The following is a 19,678-nucleotide window of genomic DNA, read 5'->3' as shown; positions in this document are numbered from 1 at the left end:
TGCATGACATCGTCATTTATTTCTTCAATGTCCTCTGATTTTGCGCCTATTTTTTTTTCGACAATACATTTTTAAGACACACAGTATATAGTTTTTTATATTTGATATTATTTTTCAAATGTGATCAATGTAATTAATTACTTTTAAATTACGTGTGAATGTTTTGGCAGCTATATCCTCAAAATGGAGAATGATACCCGTCAAGTATCAAGTCAACATCAACGGGCACGAAGGGCGGAAAATGAACGCAAAAGAAAACAAATTATGGACAGCACACAAAGAGAAAATCATTTATTAAGACGACGGGAAAATTATAGGCGACGACAAGAACAAGAGAAGCAGCCTCAAACATTACACACTATAACCAGTCGATCGAGAGTTCCATTGCAAAATTTGACAAATATGACTTTTCCAAGTTCACACTTTCAAGGCACTCATGACCATGAAGCCGGCCCGAGTAGAATTACACATGTTAATGATGTTGCACTTGGTTGGTAGTGATCAATATAAAGATTTTTGTCATAAAATTATACAACATGATTGTTAATTTGATGTTTAATGTATGTGTGTAACCCCACAGGTCGTACGTTCGTAACACCCCATCAATCTATCAACAACACTCAGTCTGGTAGTACAGGTATAATGGGTTATTGTTTTAAAGATACTATAAATAATTTAACATATATATATATATATATATATATATATATATATATATATATATACATACATAAATATGAACATTTTATCTTTTTCTTACCAGATGATATGCATGTTGATGGATCTTTGGAGGATGTAGCAACATCGAATGTTAATATGGAAGGAAGAGAAAACAATGCCTCATCGTGTCATCCTCAATGTATGTTCATTAACTCTCTCCCTCAAATAAATGTCGCTTACATTCAAGAGATGTGAAATTGAAAATTATACGCTATTAAATTTGTATGTTGATGCACTGTGCGTTGAGTTCTTATTTGTATTTTAGATTTTACATAATATTCAGTAATCAATATCTATCCGCTTCATGTAGCCTCGCGACATCCTTTTCGAGCAAGATATAATATTGCTCGAAATTTCAAAAATAACATGGTGATGGCAAAATCTCGGTTGCCTAATCCAACTACCTGTAGACGTTGCAACGCAAGACTGTTTCACCACGAATCACGTGACACATGTTGTTCTGGTGGGAAAGTATCATTTCCAAGGGTTGATGCTCCTACAGAATTTCAAGAACTATTTTTGGATGGTTCAGCAGAAGGAAAACATTTTAGGCAGCATATTCGAAGTTACAACTATGTCTTCTCTTTCACTTCGATTGGTGTTCACGTCGATGAATCTATTCTTGCATCTGGTCGTGGTATATATACATTTCGTGCTCAAGGAGCTTTTTACCATAACATCGGAAGTTTCTATCCCAATGAGGGTGACAGGCCACGCTTCCTACAGTTATACATCTATGACACAGATAACGAGCTACATTATAGAATGCGGGAAAATCCACAACTAGATGAATCTGTGGTTCAAAAACTACAACGTTTGCTCCATCAGTATAATCCTTTCGTAATTAGGTTCAAACAACTGTCCTTACTTCCAAATATCAGTGACTGTAGCCTCATACTCAAAGAGCGTCCAAGTAATCACCCTCAATATAATCTTCCATCTGCGGAACAAGTCGCTGCAATTATTGTTGGAGGTGATACTGAATCTATGGCATATGGAAGGGACATTAATGTCATTCGCCATGATGGAAATCTAAAGAAAGTACAAGAAACAAAAGGATATTATGATCCCTTGCAGTATCCTATATTGTTTCCATTTGGGACGCATGGTTGGGATGTTAACACAGCAAATTGTAATGGGCGAAGAGTGTCATGTCGAGCGTATTACAGCTACATGCTTCAGGTACATTTAAGTTATTTTTTACTACATATTATAATGGCATAAATATAATTTGAAAAACATATGGTTTACTATCGACATGTTGTCTAATCCCCCGTAGATTCGTCCAAGCGATCAATCAATGTTGTTAAATGCGGGTCGACTATTACAACAATATATCGTAGACAATTATGTCAAAATTGAATCAGGGAGGTTAAGGTGGATTCGAGAACACCAGTCAAATATACGTGCTGAAGTGTACCAAGGTTTACAAGATGCTTTGCATGTTGGTGAAACTAATGCAGGTACACATTAGTATATAGTTATAGATTGATAATTCTTTGTTTGTTTAATCACAACCAATCATATATCCTAAATTTAACGCATTACATTAACCATCGTAGAAAATATTGGAAAAAGAACAATATTACCATCATCATTTATTGGAGGTCGCCGAGACATGACACAACGTTACGAAGATGGCATGGCTATTGTACTTAATAGCGGTAAACCAGATATTTTTTTGACCATGACGTGCAATCCTTCTTGGTGTGAGATAACATCAGAACTTCTACCTTTTCAAACACCACAAGATCGCCCAGATTTACTAACGAGAATATTTCGTGCTAAATTCAAGCAATTGAAGGATGATGTCATTAACAAAGGAGTCTTAGGAAAGGTTAAAAGTTACATGTATGTCACTGAATTTCAAAAACGAGGATTGCCGCATGTGCATATGTTGTTGGTCTTGGAAAGTAACGACAAGTTGCGTGACCCAAAAGATTACGATAGTGTGGTTAGAGCTGAAATACCTAAATTAGAATGTGAACCACAGTTGCATGAAGTAGTTGTAAAACATATGATCCACGGTCCTTGCGGCGTACTCAATCAAAGATCTCCATGTATGAAAGATGGCCATTGTAAAAAAAGGTATCCCAAACAATTTTGTGATGAAACACGCCAAGGCACTGACTCATATCCAGAGTATAGGAGAAGGTTTGACGAACCTATATCTATAGGTAGAGATAGGTCTATTGATAATAGATGGGTGGTTCCTTATAACCCTTGGTTACTGTTAAAATATGACTGTCACATCAATGTAGAGGTTTGCAGTAGTATTAAAAGTATCAAGTATCTATACAAATATGTGTACAAGGGCCCTGATCGTGTGTCTATGGAGGTTCACAAAGGATCATACATGGACGAAGTCCAGTAATATGTTGATGCGAGATGGATTTGTGCTCCCGAGGCAATATGGAGAATTTTCCGATTCACTCTTTATCGATTATATGCTTCTGTTGAAAGACTACAGATCCACTTGCCAGAACGCCATCAAGTGCACTTTTATGAACATCAAAGAATTGCAGACGTCTTAAATAATGAACGCAACTCCAAAACAATGCTCACACAATTCTTTGCGCTAAATCAAAGAGATCCGGAGGCAAGGAGTTATCTATATAGAGAGATACCAGAGCACTACTGTTGGAACAGTAGGGGCAAGGAATGGCATCGCAGGCGATCAACGAGAAAAGTTATTGGAAGAATCTATACAGTATCACCTTCGGAGGGGGATAAGTTCTACTTGCGGTTATTGTTATCTCATGTCAGAGGTCCAACCAGTTGGGAATATCTTCTTACAAATAATGGCATCCCATTTAATACATTTAAAAAGTCAGCCGAGGATCGAGGATTATTGGAGACTGATCATAGTATTCGTGATTGTTTGGTTGAGGCTGCGAGTCTTCGAATGCCGTATGCTTTAAGGAGGTTATTCGTGACGATTCTAATATTTTGCGAACCTACTTATGTTAGAAGTCTTTGGAATGAGTTTTTTACACATATGACAGAGGATTATCAAGCAATGAACAATGGTGTGGAATTAGTCTTGACTAATATGTTGTTGAAGGATTTGAATGAACTCTTAGGCCAACATGGCAAAAAAATTGAAGATTATGATCTCCCATCATTATCCCCTGAAGCAATGGAGGAGAATTTAAACCCAAGTGTCATACAAGAGGAGTTAGCGGTTGATATCCCAAATGAAGATATTGAATCTGTTGCTAAATTAAATAATGACCAGATGATTGCGTTCAAAACCATCATGAATGTCATTGACCAAAAATACAGTGGGATATTTTTTGTTGATGGCCCAGGTGGAACAGGTAAAACATTCCTTTATAGAACGTTGATGGCAACTTTACGAAATAGAGGAGAAATTGTTTTAGCAACTGCATCATCCGGCATAGCTGCAACACTATTACCCAGTGGTAGGACTGCACACTCTCGATTTAAGATACCTATCGAGATACAACCGGGTTCCATCTGTGGTATACAAAAGCAAAAAGATCTTGCAAACCTCATTAGAGTGGCAGCTGCAATAATTTGGGATGAGGCCCCAATGATAAACAAAAATTGTTTAGAAGCCTTAAATCGATCATTGCAAGATGTTTGTAGCAACAATGCTCCATTTGGTGGAAAGGTTATGATCATGGGGGGAGATTTTCGTCAAGTTCTTCCTGTTGTAAAGAAAGGTACTAAGGCACAAATGATTTCGGCGTGTATTGTTCAGTCTCATTTATGGGCTCATACCAAGATTTTGCGGTTGCGTCAGAATATGCGGTCACTCCATGACCAAGAGTTTGCAGAATTTCTTATTCGCATTGGTGATGGTGTTGAACCTACCAAACCAGATGACATGGTGAGGTTGCCTTCACAAATTGCAATCCCGTGGGAGGGTGAACACTCTATACAAGTACTTATCCAACATATTTTCCCTGAATTAGAATTGCATGGATGCGATGCCCCTTATATGGTACAGAGAGCTATTTTGACACCAACAAATGACGAGGTTCAAAAATTGAATGATATAATCATCGATCAGTTTCCAGGAGAAGAGCATGAGTTGTTGTCGTTTGACGAGGTTGAGGGGGATACTCATAATTTATACCAGCAAGAATTTTTAAATTCAATTGCACAGAGTAGTTTGCCACCACATATTCTAAAAATAAAAAAGGGTGCACCATTGATGTTGCTGCGAAATCTAGATCCTAGATATGGACTGTGTAATGGGACGCGGTTATTATGTCGTGGTTTATTTATGAACCTGTTGGATGTGGAAATCTTGACAGGAAGCAATGCAGGAAAACGAGCTTTCTTGCCAAGAATTAAAATAAAAACGTCTGCAAGTGATGGGTTGCCTTTTGTGCTAAGTAGAAAGCAGTTTCCTGTACGACTAAGTTTTGCAATCACAATAAATAAGGCACAAGGACAAACCATTCCTAATGTTGGAATATATCTTCCACGACATGTTTTCAGTCATGGACATTTATATGTGGCTTTATCCAGAGGTGTCTCACAGACTACGACAAAAGTTTTGATCAGAGAGGGAAAATTACAGGGAGAAGATGGTGAATATACAAAAAATGTAGTCTTTAAACAAATTCTTTTATCGCACCCGCAGGTATTTACTAACTACAATATAAAAATTCATTTCCATTATTTCGTTGATTTTTTTACAGTAAATACGATTGAGTATTTTATATTTCTTGCTAATGACTTACTCTAAAATTATCCTTTGGTTTCCTATACAGGCAAGCTAAAATACAGTGAAATCTTCCAATTATGTAAGGAGTTGAGACAGAAGAATGTTGAACCTCACCACAACACAAAAGTATGTAATACCGAATCATTTTTCTAATGTCATTGTATTATGTCAACTGGGTCATTGTTCCTCTCACTATTATTGTGCAATAAATTTTAGATGGGACACTTTGAAGCTAAATGGAGCACATGGAAGGACGAACAAACTATTTCTTCCATCGACAAACCCGACAATAAGGTGTATTTACATGTTTATGCAAAGTAAATGTAAAAAAAACTATTTGTTGCATTTTTCATCACCATTTCACTAATACTTTTATCATCCTTATTAAAACAGGTAAAACGTCTGCAGATTTACTCTCTCGGTTGGTGCTCCACCGTCATAACAGATAAAACACAACTTTGGAAAATGGTGAAAAGAGAAATATTATCTCAAAGGATGGAGAGGTATTGATATTATACATTTACAACTTTTTAGTCCTAACATATTTTTGGAGTCATTGATTTAATGTTTATTTATTAGTTTATCTCTGGATATAAAACCATGGATATTATTTAAGTTAATTATTTCACTGTTTTTTAGCAAGAATCCATGTAATTCAAGCATCGAAAAGAGTTGTTGTTCTACCAAATCTACACTAAAACAAAACATCTCTATTATTCAGGTATTACATTATTTATGTTTTATACTAAACCAAATGATACATTACGAGTAACATGTTTTAAATGTATTAGTTTCTTGATCATATATTTCGTGATGTATTTGTAGTTTTTTAAAACTCAGGATTTCATTGATAAAGGGGTGTATGAAGAATTGATTCGACTATTTTCAAGGTATGAAAAATACTATATTACACTAATTAGTATTAATACTACACTGTCTTTTTTCTCTAAAAGATTATAATGTTGGGGTCTTACGTTTTTACTCATTACTGTGGAAATAAATTGCAGGCAAAAAGATAATTCTTCCCACGAAGAATTCATGTTCGGCCTTCCTCATAAGGAGCGTCATTGATTACAAGCGATATTATGGTGCAATGTATGCACCGGTCTTTGGATACTATTTAATACATGTGTTTGTTTCCCATTTTCAAAGTCAAACAATATTATTAGCATGTTTAGAGATCATACATTCAATGGTATCTGAAATTTGTTTACTTCTACTAATATTGTCTATATATTAATTATTTTTGGTCATTCGTATAACTCAAACTTCGGAATATACATGTGTTATTGAATTAGTGTCCTAAGGTCATATAGGAAAAAGATATGGCTCATAACACAATTTGCAACGAAGCCATTTATGTTGTGTCTAACTATTAATTTGTTTTAAGTGTGTCGTACAATATAAATACCTCTTTAAAAGATGTACAAACATTTATTTTTCACTGCTGTGCGCATTAAAAAAGCGGACAAACGGGCACGGGAGTGCCCGTTTGAACGCTAGTAATAATAATAATAATAATAATAATAATAATAATAATAATAATAATAATAATAATAATAATAATAATAATAATAATAATAATAATAATAATAATAATAATAATAATAATAATAATAATAATAATAATAATAATAATAATAATAATAATAATAATAATAATAATAATAATAATAATAATAATAATAATAATAATAATAATAATAATAATAATAATAATAATAATAATAATAATAATAATAATAATAATAATAATAATAATAATAATAATAATAATAATAATAATAATAATAATAATAATAATAATAATAATAATAATAATAATAATAATAATAATAATAATAATAATAATAATAATAATAATAATAATAATAATAATAATAATAATAATAATAATAATAATAATAATAATAATAATAATAATAATAATAATAATAATAATAATAATAATAATAATAATAATAATAATAATAATAATAATAATAATAATAATAATAATAATAATAATAATAATAATAATAATAAAGAGAAGATTAACAATATAAACGGTATTAACTTAAAAAAAAAAAGAAGCATAATTAAATGATTACTTGTTTACTTACCGCTGATAAATCAACATTTTCCTCGCTGCTTATAAGTAACCTTTGCAGCTTGCAATTTAGACTCAATATTATAAAATACGTCAATATAAAATATATTTGCAACAACAACATTAGTTTAGTTGGAAAAACCTTAATTATAAATATAAATATTATTTACTATAACTATTATTATTTTCTATAATAGTTATTATTACTATAATTAATATTATTTCTAACTGAGATATTATTATTGTTAATATTATTTCCACTTTATTTTAATATTATTTATTATTTATTATTATTCTTTACTTTTTTTTATAATTGAAATTTTTTATTATTTCTATAAATATAAATATTATTTTTTTATAATAATTATTTTCTTGACTAATATATATTGTATTATTATTTTCTATAATAATTAATTCGTTGACTAAAACTGCATATTTTAATATTATTAAATATTTTTATTAATATAAGGTTTTTAATATTATATACTATTTTATTAATATTTTTTTGACTAAAGTTGTATTTTTTTTTCTAAAATAAATAATAATTGAGTGGAATGTATATCGAATATATACCAGTTAGCTTCTTTTTCGGTGTTGTGTTGTTTGATTTGGTTATTTTTACGTGGTTAGAAACAGATTAGTGTAATAACGTTTTGTAGTATTTCAAGTACGTCTTGTACTTGAAAGAACTTTTGTTTTTGTTTGTTCGTAATATGTCTTTTAAGTATAAAATGAAAATAATTAATAGGGTTAAATATGTTACTGGTCCCTATAAATATGGTCATTTTCATTTTTATTCCTTATAAAAAATTTCTTTAAAGATTGATCCTACAAAAATTTTCATCTCCCTGTTAGCTGAAGATTTCGTTTAGAAAGAAATGTCCTTCGAAGGTCTGAAATTCGAAGGGGGTGGTTACTGATGACCATCTTTGAAGATAGAGAATGGCTACTGATGGCCATGCTTTGAGAATGATGTTTAAGTTGAAACAAAGATAGTAAGCACCGAAGCTAAATTCGATAAGAATGGTCTTTGGGACTTAGACGTTTTTGCGAAATTTGCGAAGTACTGAAGCTTAGCGTGTTTCGTGGCGTTCTCAATTATAATTATGTTGCCACGCGTCGAAGGAGGATTCAGGCGGGATGATTTGAATTTCGAAACAGTTTGTGTAACCGCACGAAGACAGATGGCATCCCTGAATTTTCTGCGAGCAACGTGGCATTAGATTAGTATAGGACCGTTAGGGTCGAAATTAGTATAAATAAGGATCTTAATGTTAGGATTTCGTGTGTTCATTTTGTACAAATCACTCACATATTGCTCAAGTATCAAGTGTTAAGAGAAAGAGTTCGCTGAGAAATGTACGTATGACACCAACACCAATTTAAATACATGTGTATTTTCCTTTATTCAAGTATCTTTCGATATTATTACGCTTTCTTTTATTTTCTGTCATTTACATTTCTGCACTCTTTATTTTCATGTCATTTATCTTCGAAGCACTTTACTTTTCTGCACTTTAAGATTCTTGCACTTTTACAGTTTTGTCTTATATTTTATCTTTAAATTACTTTTCGCTGATGTTATATTTACGTGTATAACAAGGTGATTGCTAATCTTTATTTGTTTGATCAAGTATTTCTTATTTCGAGACACGCCAATCACAGACATAATTTGAATCATCATGAATAACAACCTATTTGACTATGTCCTAGGATCAATCTAGTCGATCCTGCGAGAAACCAAATCATATTTAATATAGTTTGGAAGACTAGCGGTTGTTTACCGGAAATCACCGTAAACAAATTGGCACGCCCAGTGGGACAGTGTCAAACAGATTGTTATTAATCGATTGTTTTGTTTTGTCTAGAAAATATCAAGACCTTGTATGAACCTTAGGAACGGTAAATTAACAAACAGTGCACAACCAATTCCCAAACGAAGGTACAACAAGAGAATGGTCGCTACGGCCAGTGCAGGGGGAAATCAAGATCCCCCACAAGGGTCAGGAACCGGAGCGGCAAATTCCACGCATGTTTCGACTTCTACTCAAGGAGCGCAAGAGATACCGGGTCCGACTGGGTCAAGACCCATGGATAGTTCCCAGGCTATACCTGAAAATAATACATCAACGACAGGGACTAATCCAATTTCAATATCAACTACCGCGCCCTCATCTTCGAATGCTGGAAATCAGTTATTTACCCCAGGGTCATCCGCGTTCGAATGGAGAACAAACAGTCAATATAGCATGCCAAATCCATATATGACAGGTACACGGGGGGCAGGACCCACATATACCACAAATCCCACAGCATTTTCGCCAAATGTTGGTTCAGTAGGACGAAGCGCACAAAACACTGGTTTCTCCGCCCAAATACCTAATTTTACGACAAGCAATCAAGCAGCATTCCGACAAGAGATGGACGCAAGTAATCACGATATGTTAGGAACCCTGGCCCGAGAATTATTGTCAATCTTGCATCCACTAGCAATTAATATCTCTAATGCTAGTCGAGAGAATGTGGAAACTTTTAAAAAAATATCCTCTCAAATGAATCAGATGGTAGACTTCATGGGTGTTCCACAACCCAAACGGAGAAATAACCAATCCTCCTATCGAGAAGGAGAACCCGTTCTAGAACGTATCCAAAATGCGGTGCCTCCGCTTGGTGCAACCACTACTGGCGTGACTCCTCCGTCTGGTGCAACCACTGCTGGCGTAATCCCTCCACAGAGAACAACGACGGTCGAAAGGAATCAGATAATAGATTTGGAGCCTTCGAATCGAAGAACTATCCCCGTTCGGCAAGAGTTTGAGGAGGAAAGGCCCAGATTAAGGGTAGTAGGTAGGGACGAACACCCAGACGAAGTAGTTCAGAGAGTCAGAAGAGAAAACTTAGCCACAGAAAATAATCTAACTGCCATGATAGAGAGAGTTATGGCCAATAATGGCCTCAGTACTGGACTTCGACGTCCAAATTATACATCTCCCATAGCGGATTATATCATGCAAACAGAGTTGCCAAGGGGCACCAAAGTGCCAAAATTTGCTAAGTTTTCAGGGGACACGAATGAATCAACAGTAGAACATATTTCCAGGTATCTGACAGAAGCCGGAGACTTAGCAGGGAATGAGGATTTAAGGATTAAATACTTCCCTAGTTCACCGACAAAAAATGCGTTTGTTTGGTTTACTACTTTACCTCCAAATTCTATAGATGCATGGGCCCACTTGGAGAGATTATTCCATGAACAATTTTACATGGGTCAAACCAAGATAAGTTTGAAAGAACTGGCTAGCATCAAGAGGAAATTCTCGGAGTCTATTGACGATTACTTAAATAGGTTCCGTTTGTTGAAATCAAGATGCTTCACGACTGTCCCAGAGCATGAATTAGTCGAAATGACTGCACGTGGCCTAGATTATTCAATTCGAAAGAAATTGGATACTCAATACCTGAGAGATATGGCCCAGTTGGCAGATAGAGTTCGACAAGTCGAACGGTTGAAAGCAGAAAAGGCCAGGGCTAATAAGAGTTATAAGAAGGAAAGAGTAGCATACGTCGAAGCAGACGAAGTTGATGGCGAACCCTTCGAAGACTCATGCGACATGGAAGAGGTCAAAATAGATCTCGCCGAGTTAAAAGAAGCGCCACCCTATGCTTGCAAATTGCTCACCCCTTCTAATGGAAGGAATCCAGTAGATAATGATAAAAGTGATAGATTTCCCAAGAAAACTTATACGTTTGATGAAGAAGTTGCAAAAGAAGCAGTTGAATAGGGAAGAAAGTGTGGAAGAATATGAGGAATTTAAGCTTGACCTTTGCTCTGTATCAGTACTACTTTTTCCTACTGATAATGTTGTTAGTGTTGGTGACATGGATGCTGATGGTTTTGAGGTGAAGAATTTGATTGTTCTTGATGGAACTTTTTCCGCTCGCAGCAATTCCACAATAATAACACTTTCATCAGTGAATAAGCGCAACGGAGGAGGAATAAGCATCCGATTAAACAGTTTAGAAAAACTTCAAATTGCTTTTATTGCCCTTATTCCTACTTAAGAGGGTTGTTGGTTATTCTCAACAACTGCAGTTTGGACAATGATGACGGTGTTGGAATATTGCGCGCTGCACCACTTGCACACTAGTAGGTAACTATTTATGTTGACATATCTTGCTTGATGCCATTAAACAATAATGTTCTAAATTGTGTTTTCATATTTTCTATGCCAAAGTCAATGTCTCTAGTTCATCACTGAGTCTAACATTATTTATGCTGTGAACTTTCCAGATAAGCATAAACATGACGCCGGCTGGAGCTTACAGTAAAGATGGGTTGGCATAAGTTACAGAAGCTATAACAATTCATTTGAAAAAGAAGCCAAAAATTAATAAAACCTAATCCTCTTTTATTTTGATTTTCATTTAATTATAATTGAATGGTATTAAGTGTGTTAATTTTGGCAGTTATACAGTCATCTATCATTTTTGCCACATCATCAATTCATTCAAAGCCCAGTCAGCAAATATGGTAAAAGGGTTTGGTAAATTCAGGTTTTGGGTTTTATAAGGGGCGTTTGCTAAAAAAAATATTCAAAGGGGCCAAACCAAAACTCGTTATATTGGCAGGGGGTGAAGTATATTAAACCTTTTTTTATGACTTATCTTTTTTTTTTTTACTAATTATGACATATCTTTTAAAAAATGTAAATGGGTGTATTTGTTTAGAAAGAAAAAAAAGAAAATAGTGTAAAATATATGTGTGCGAGTTTGGAGGGGAGGGTAGCGCTGGCAATTCGGGCTACTCTGTCCACTTTGGACCGATCCATGATGGGCTCGGACTTTTGACGGGCCGAGTTTAAAGCTTGAAATTTAAACGGACTAAAATTAAGTTATCCAAGCCCGACCCTTCACGGGTTTCGGTTATTCGGGCCGACCCGGATTATATTTAATACTTATTTTTTAAATTAAAAAATTGATATACCATATAATAAAAACTAGGGTTAATGGTCATTTGCCCCATGCAATATATGTGTGTTTTGATTTACTCCATTTAAAAAAATTAAAAATTTCCTTGAAATATTAAAATTCTAAGTCTTTTGCCTCCCAAATGGCAAAATTACTTTGGTAAAAAAAAATTAATTTACCACCCTAGTTTTTACAAGTTTAGGGGATACGCCAAAATTAAAGAGGTATTTAAAACCAAATTAAAGAAGGTAAATCAAAACACACCTATATTGCAGGAGGTAAATCACTATTAACCCTAAAAACTAATATATATATATATATATATATATATATATATATATATATATATATATATATATATATATATATATATATATATATATATATATATATATATTGAGTATTAAAAATAATATATTTTAACTACATACATAATATCTAAAATAAACCATCATATAAATATACCATTTCAATCAAATAATTAAGATTCAAATATAAAGAAATACTCACCCTATTTAATTTAAAAATTAAACTTCAATAAAATTAATTTGTAAACTATAATTTATTAATTATAAAATATAGAAAAGAATTAACTTAATACTTAAAGGTAATCAAATGGATATTGCATCTATATAAATTATTTATTTAATTGAGATTGGTGTGAGTGTATTTAAAAAATTAACGACATTAAGTATGTTAAAATATATGTTTAAAAAAATTAAATTAAATAAGCTGACTATCTGCAACCTTGTCGGGCTAGCCCATGACGGGCTTGGGCTTTTAACGGGCCGAGCTTAAAAGTCTGGATAATAAACGGGCTCAAATATTTTTGTTCAAGCCTGGAATATTTTACGGGCTTTCGGACCGGCCCGGATAGTAAGTTCCGTTTTGCCGGCTCTAGGGGAGGAGAAGGCTTCCGAAAACGAAAAATTTAAAAATATTTTAATATTTGATATTTTATTAAAAAATAATTTTGTTTAGAATGATAAAAGAGTCATTATTAATATTAAATTAATAATTTTTAGAATACTATAATAATCTAAAAGATATTTGAAATTTTATGTAAGCCCTTCAAAATCCCCCAAATCCTTCGATATAATTTTGAGTTCTTCTATTTTAGGGAGTTTTTAGTGTTATTAATAAAATTAAACCCTCCTACTCAAAATCTTTCTATTCTTTTCATTTAATCCTTCCTATTTTCTAAAGTTTTTTCCTCTCTTCCCCTCCAAACTCGCAAACAAAGTTAAAGTTCAATATTTATACTACCAAACTTAAATGCAACTCAAATTTAAAAGGAAATGTAAATTATTAAAACTGTGTGACTTATAGAATGAAATGTAAATTGCTTGTTGTTGATGCTTGTTGTTGTTAATTGATTCAAAAGTGGTGAAGTGCTTTGTTGCTTGAATTAGATTGTTGAATGAACATAATTGTGGTCTAATAATTGTTGACAAATGATAATCAATGTCGAATAGTGTTCATAATTGTTGTGTAATTGCTTGGTTTCATGAGTAACGTTTTTGTGTCGCTTAACTTGAAAATGCCTTAATTTCTTAACTGTGACGAGTTTTTGAGAATGTGATTAATGTAACTTGAGTATGTTGATGATTCCAGAGCCATTGGTGAACTTTTTAGATGATTTTAGGAGTAATTTTTCCTACTGTTTCACTACTGCCACCCGACGAAATCAGCCAAAAAGTCCCACTTCTGGGCGGAATTAATTCAAACCGAATACGTTTTTAAGTCCATTGGCACGGTTCCGTTCAACCATGCGATTTTTGTTCAATTCTGAGCCGGTAATTTTTTACGCTTATTTTCTGATTTCGCATTTTTTAGTCTGATTATCTTGTGTCTTGTGTTTAGACTTTTGTTCGATTTGTATGCTTGGTAGCTTGGTTAATTGTGTGCTATTTCCTTTGAGTGTGCTTGATTCGGATCCTAGTCCATGTTTGTTTTGTAATTTAATATGTTCATTTAACGTTTTGTATGCATTTGGTTTGATATTATGTATGTGTTACCGTTGTGCATCATTGTTGTCCCATACCCTATTTTGCGTTTCCATTGCGCGTTTTGAATTTCTTTTTCCATCATTTGTTTCTATTTTGTCTCCTAATGCAATTGTGCAACTTCGGTTGCGTTTCTTTTATTTTTAATTATGTGTGCTAGTTTGTGCAAGGGACATTAAGTGAGATTTCCGATTGATGCGCTTTGCTCCGTGTTCCTCTTTATTTGCGGAACACGACGATGTTCTCTTTATTCTGATTCTCTCGTCTCACCCGTTGAGACGTGGCATATATACTTGTTTGTTGCATGTCTGTGTTATGACTTCTTTTACAGGTGTATGACTCGAACGTGTTGCCACACACTCTGATTCCAACGCGCGGTTTATTTTCGTGCTGTCATTGCGCTTTGTTGATGATATGCCGTCTAATAGATATTTGACACGTTTTGTTGCTTGATGCTAGCTTGCACGCATATATCTGGGTTTCTTTTGCTTATCTTATTCACGGATTACTATCTGTTTGGTACTGATTCTTGTTCCCTTTTATTCTCTTTCCCGCATCATCAAATGCAATGAGAAGTAGGTTAGATATTCATTTTTCATTTTAAAAAATTGTATTTAAGTATTTAAATTTGTATTCCCTCCTATGTGAGACTAAAATGAATCCTTTCAAATTCATTTTCATACTAGTTCTTACTTTTGCTCATTTATTGTCCATTTGATGTCAATAAACAATTCCAATTTTAACTCCAAGTTAACATCATACCAAGATTTACAATAGATTATAACATAAGAAAATATTTCTCCCATATGGCTTCTATGAACTAAAATGGATAGCCACACTTATTAACTATATATATTGTTTAATTATTTTAATCTAGGCGCATGTTTAATGCATAGTTTTCACTTGAACATAAGAAAGATATACTCAAAGAATATGTAATGTAAGTTAAGCAAAAGAGAAATATTTCTAACTTAGAGGTGAATGTGGGAGACATATCATCCTACAAGTTGGAGACATATCATCCTACAAGTCACACAGTTTCAATAATTTGCATTTCATTTTAAATTTGAGTTGCATTTAAGTTTGTTAGTATAAATATTGAACTTGCTTTGTTTGCGAGTTTGAAGGGGAAGAGACGGAAAAACTTTGGAAAATAGAAAGGATTGAGTGAAAAGAATAGAAAGATTTTGAGTATGAGGGTTTTAGAGGGTTTGATTTTATTAATAACAACAAAAACTCCCTAAAATGGGGGAACTCAAAAACTGTATTAAAGGATGGTTTTGGAGGACTTACATAAAATTTTCAAATATCTTTTAGGTTGTTATAGTGTTCTGAAAATTATTAATTTAGTAATGATAACGACTCTTTTATCATTCTAAACTAAATCGTTTTTTTTTTCAAAAAATGTTAAATATATTTCTATTTTTTAAAGTTGTCATTTTCGGAAGTCTTTCTCTCTCCCCTCCTCCAAACTCGCAAACATAGCCTAAGTTCCAGTTTAATAGAGAACTCATTTTTGAGAGTGTAAAAAAATTGTAACTGAAAGTTTATTACTCAATTTTCTCTCTTCTTTCTCTTCATTCATCTTCTTGGTCATCTTCAAACGTTTGCACCAAAAACGTGCATGGCTCCTCTAAATTATTTTTTGTCCTGTCATCTAAAAAAGTCTTTCTCGCATAGAAATTAAAAGTTGGAAAATTAAGAGCGTCGTTGGAAAGAAAAATCTCTAAGATAAAGAAGTCTTTTCATACAATTTAAAATTATATATGAATTTGAGAATCGGTTGAATACTGTTTGGAAGTTTTATGACAAATATTTTTTATTTATAAAAGTAAAATTAAATTAAAATGTTCAAGTCATCTTAACAATATAAAATAATGTATATTATTATGTATAAAATAATGTATAACTTTAAATGAAATCGAAGTAAAAAATATAATTATGTAAATAAGCAAACATATATATCTTATAAAAATAAAAAGTAATAATTTTTAATAATTTTAACAGAAAATAAAAATTTATGTATTATATGATTTTATCATTAATTGAATAAAAATGTATATTATATAAAATCAACATCGACATTCCTTGAAATTAATAAATTCACTTTAACTGGAGTTAAGTCACCATTAAAATCATATTCATTCTCTTCACACGCAGATATCAAATGCTACATAAGAAAATAAAGAGAAGATCGAAAGAAAAGGGATCATCAACCATTGTCTTAGTTTTGCAGTTAACAATGCTACTCCTCTTTACACTGCCAATATGCAGCCTCCCCACTTCGCCCTGTCATATCTCAAATCACATGCATTTGTTAATTTTTTTTAGTTTATGTGTTTGATTGAGGGCATCAGTTATCCTAACTTCCTTCGAAGCAGTTATTACGAAATTACCAAAACATGATGCAGTTAATAATGGAAAAAAACCAACATTAAAAACTTTGAGTGCATACAAGATAAGGTGAAAAATACCAACATTAAAGCTAAACTAAACACAATTTGGTTGGCCTTAATATGGTGTCTACTCTTATATGATGATTAACAACCTAACATAATTGATGACTTATAATAAAGAAACAAAAGGAAAATTGAAAACCAATTAGTTCCTAACTATGTAAATTTCGAGAATGAAAAACAGATGGTTAAAGAGATTGATGATGGGAATGAGAAAGAATAAATTTCTGTAAGAAGGAATAATGTATAGAGATGAAATGATGCAGTTACCCATTTTTTTGTCTTTAGTTTTTAAATTTTGGTAACTAAATTCTATCCATATCTAATGACTAAGTGGTTGTGCAGTTAGAGAGGACTTTTTGGAAATAACAATAGTTTTTTAAGGTTAAAATAGTAAAGAAAATAGGTCAGCCCAAAATTGTCTATCCCCTTTATATATTGTTATAGATATATATTGTTATAGATAATTAATATTATTTCTAACTGAGATATTATTATACTTAATATTATTCCCACTTTATTTTAATATTATTTATTATTTATTATTATTTACTTTTTTTTATAATTAATTAGTTGACTAAACTGTATACGCATATTTTAATATTATTAAATATTTTTATTAATATAAGATTTTTAATATTATATACTATTTTATTAATATTTTTCTGACTAAAGTTATATTTTTTTCTAAAATAAATAATAATTGAGTGGAATGTATATCGAATATATATCAGTTAGCTTCTTTTTCGGTGTCGTGTTGTTCAGTTTTGTTATTTTAATGTGGTTAAAAATAGATTAGTATAATAACGTTTTGTAGTCTTTCAAATACGTCTTGTACTTGAAATATTTGAAAGAACTTCTTTTTGTTCGTAATATGTCTTTTAGTTTTTTCAAATATTTTCTAATCTATTAATTCTCATAAGTATGTGTTAAAATAAATTATATTTTCAATCTAATCTATTAATTTTCAAAAATTTAAAATTAATGATAGATATTAATAAATTATTAAGTATAAAATGAAAATAATTAATAGGGTTAAATATGTTATTGATCCTTATAAATATGGTCATTTTCATTTTTATTCCTTATAAAAAATTTCTTTAAAGATTGATCCTACAAAAAATTTCATATCTCTCACGTTAAATCTCATAATCTACCTGCATATCTATCATATAAGAAAATCCATTGTTCTTAAAAAACCAATTTTGTCCTTCTTTGCATTTTAACTTGCCACGTGGCTAGCCTCTTCAGCAGGCTTTCAAAATTTGCCTTTTGCATTCCTACTTTTTCTATGCTTCTATACCTTTCTGCAAAACTACTTTTTCTTTTCTTTTCTTTTTTTATCAAAAACAGCAAATCTTTTTTCCATCATTTCCGATCAAATGACTACCTAGCAACTATCTACCTACTTTACTTGCATTTTTTGTTTTCCTTGCTTCCATACAAACCATTTGTTCTTTTCATACAACTAAAGCTACTTCATCTCTCTCTCTCTCTCTTCAATATCCCACCCAAATCTCTCTCTCTCTTCAATATCCCACCCAAATACTTCTTACCTTCTGTACTCATCTTCCATTTCTCCTCCACCGAAAATCTCCCTCCGTCTCTCTACCATGGCCAGACCATTCGAAAGAATCTCCTCCACCGAAATCTAACATTTTTCTACTTTTTCTTTCTTCTCCCTCAGATCAAGCATTCTTCTTGCAACTTCAGCTCAAAATTCCTCTTTTTCTTCTTCCGTATTCCTTTTTTTTATGTTACTTTTTAAGAGAAGGACATGTTTAATCTTATGGGTTTGATAGATCTGTTAATTTACCTTTTGTTAAATTTCTTCTTCTTCTTTCATGTATGTTTTAGGTCCAAATTAAAGAGAAGCATGCCCTCAATCTGAACAATAAAGGTAGATTATTTCATTGTTTCTTTCCTTTCTTCTCTATCTCATATCACTTGATCATTAATTTTATTTTTTATTTTTTAGTTTTTATCTTTTATCATTGTCTCATTTGTTTCCTTTGGGTTCATATACTTGGTATTTTTTCCACAGCCTCCCTGATTAAAATATAATTTTCATATATTATCGATTTTTGCAGATTTATAATTAGGAGGAACAAAATCTTCCAAATTTAAAATGAGACTATATAAAATTTCATGATGGTACTTTCAGATATGTTTTCATTTAATACTACTTTTAATTTGCTTATTTTTCATATCATTTGCTATTTGCATGTTTTTTTTAAGTTGTTGAGACATAACTATGAATGTTTTCTTAGAAATCTAAAGAATATGCAGATAAATATTTCTTTTCTTTCTATTTTATTTTAAAATTATTTTATTTTATTTTTTATTTCATTAATTTAATTCCATCAATATTAATTTACAAAGTTATTATTCTCGGTTTGTTCAACATTGTTCCTCTAAAAAATTTACATCATTTTTAGAACATAAAAATTGTAAGTTTTGATTTCGTCATTGATGACTATTTAAATTTTATTTTATTTATTTCAGTGTTTTAGGTTTGCTATTAACATGATTAAAATAATTTGAGGTATATTGCTTCTCTCTTTTTCTTGACTAAGATTGATTAATGCATTTATATGAATTTTTATATTTAAAATGATTGTAATTTTTTACTTTATGGATAATGCTTTATATAATCTAATGATTTATTTTATTCATCAATTTTATTGAAATTGCAGTAGTTGAAACTTATTGTAAAATGAAATTTGTTGTATTCTAT

General features: G+C 31.8%; 1 protein-coding gene across 1 annotated transcript; it reads left to right on the top strand.

The window, feature by feature from the left end:
* The first annotated feature begins 402 nt into the window (after nt 1-402).
* LOC131619100 (uncharacterized) lies at nt 403-6,493 on the top strand. Its single transcript, XM_058890238.1, has 14 exons — nt 403-490; nt 581-637; nt 764-859; nt 1,031-1,902; nt 2,000-2,183; nt 2,283-3,090; nt 3,184-5,034; nt 5,089-5,285; nt 5,469-5,548; nt 5,639-5,716; nt 5,816-5,925; nt 6,062-6,143; nt 6,248-6,312; nt 6,430-6,493. Exons 1-14 carry the CDS (start codon nt 403-405, stop codon nt 6,491-6,493), a joined length of 4,632 nt encoding a protein of 1,543 aa, XP_058746221.1.
* The last annotated feature ends 13,185 nt before the right edge of the window (nt 6,494-19,678 follow it).

Source organism: Vicia villosa, linkage group LG7 (assembly GCF_029867415.1).
Source record: "Vicia villosa cultivar HV-30 ecotype Madison, WI linkage group LG7, Vvil1.0, whole genome shotgun sequence".
NCBI lineage: Eukaryota > Viridiplantae > Streptophyta > Magnoliopsida > Fabales > Fabaceae > Vicia > Vicia villosa.
The sequence above is the reverse complement of the archived record's forward strand: the minus strand, read 5'-3'. Positions and strand labels throughout refer to the sequence as shown.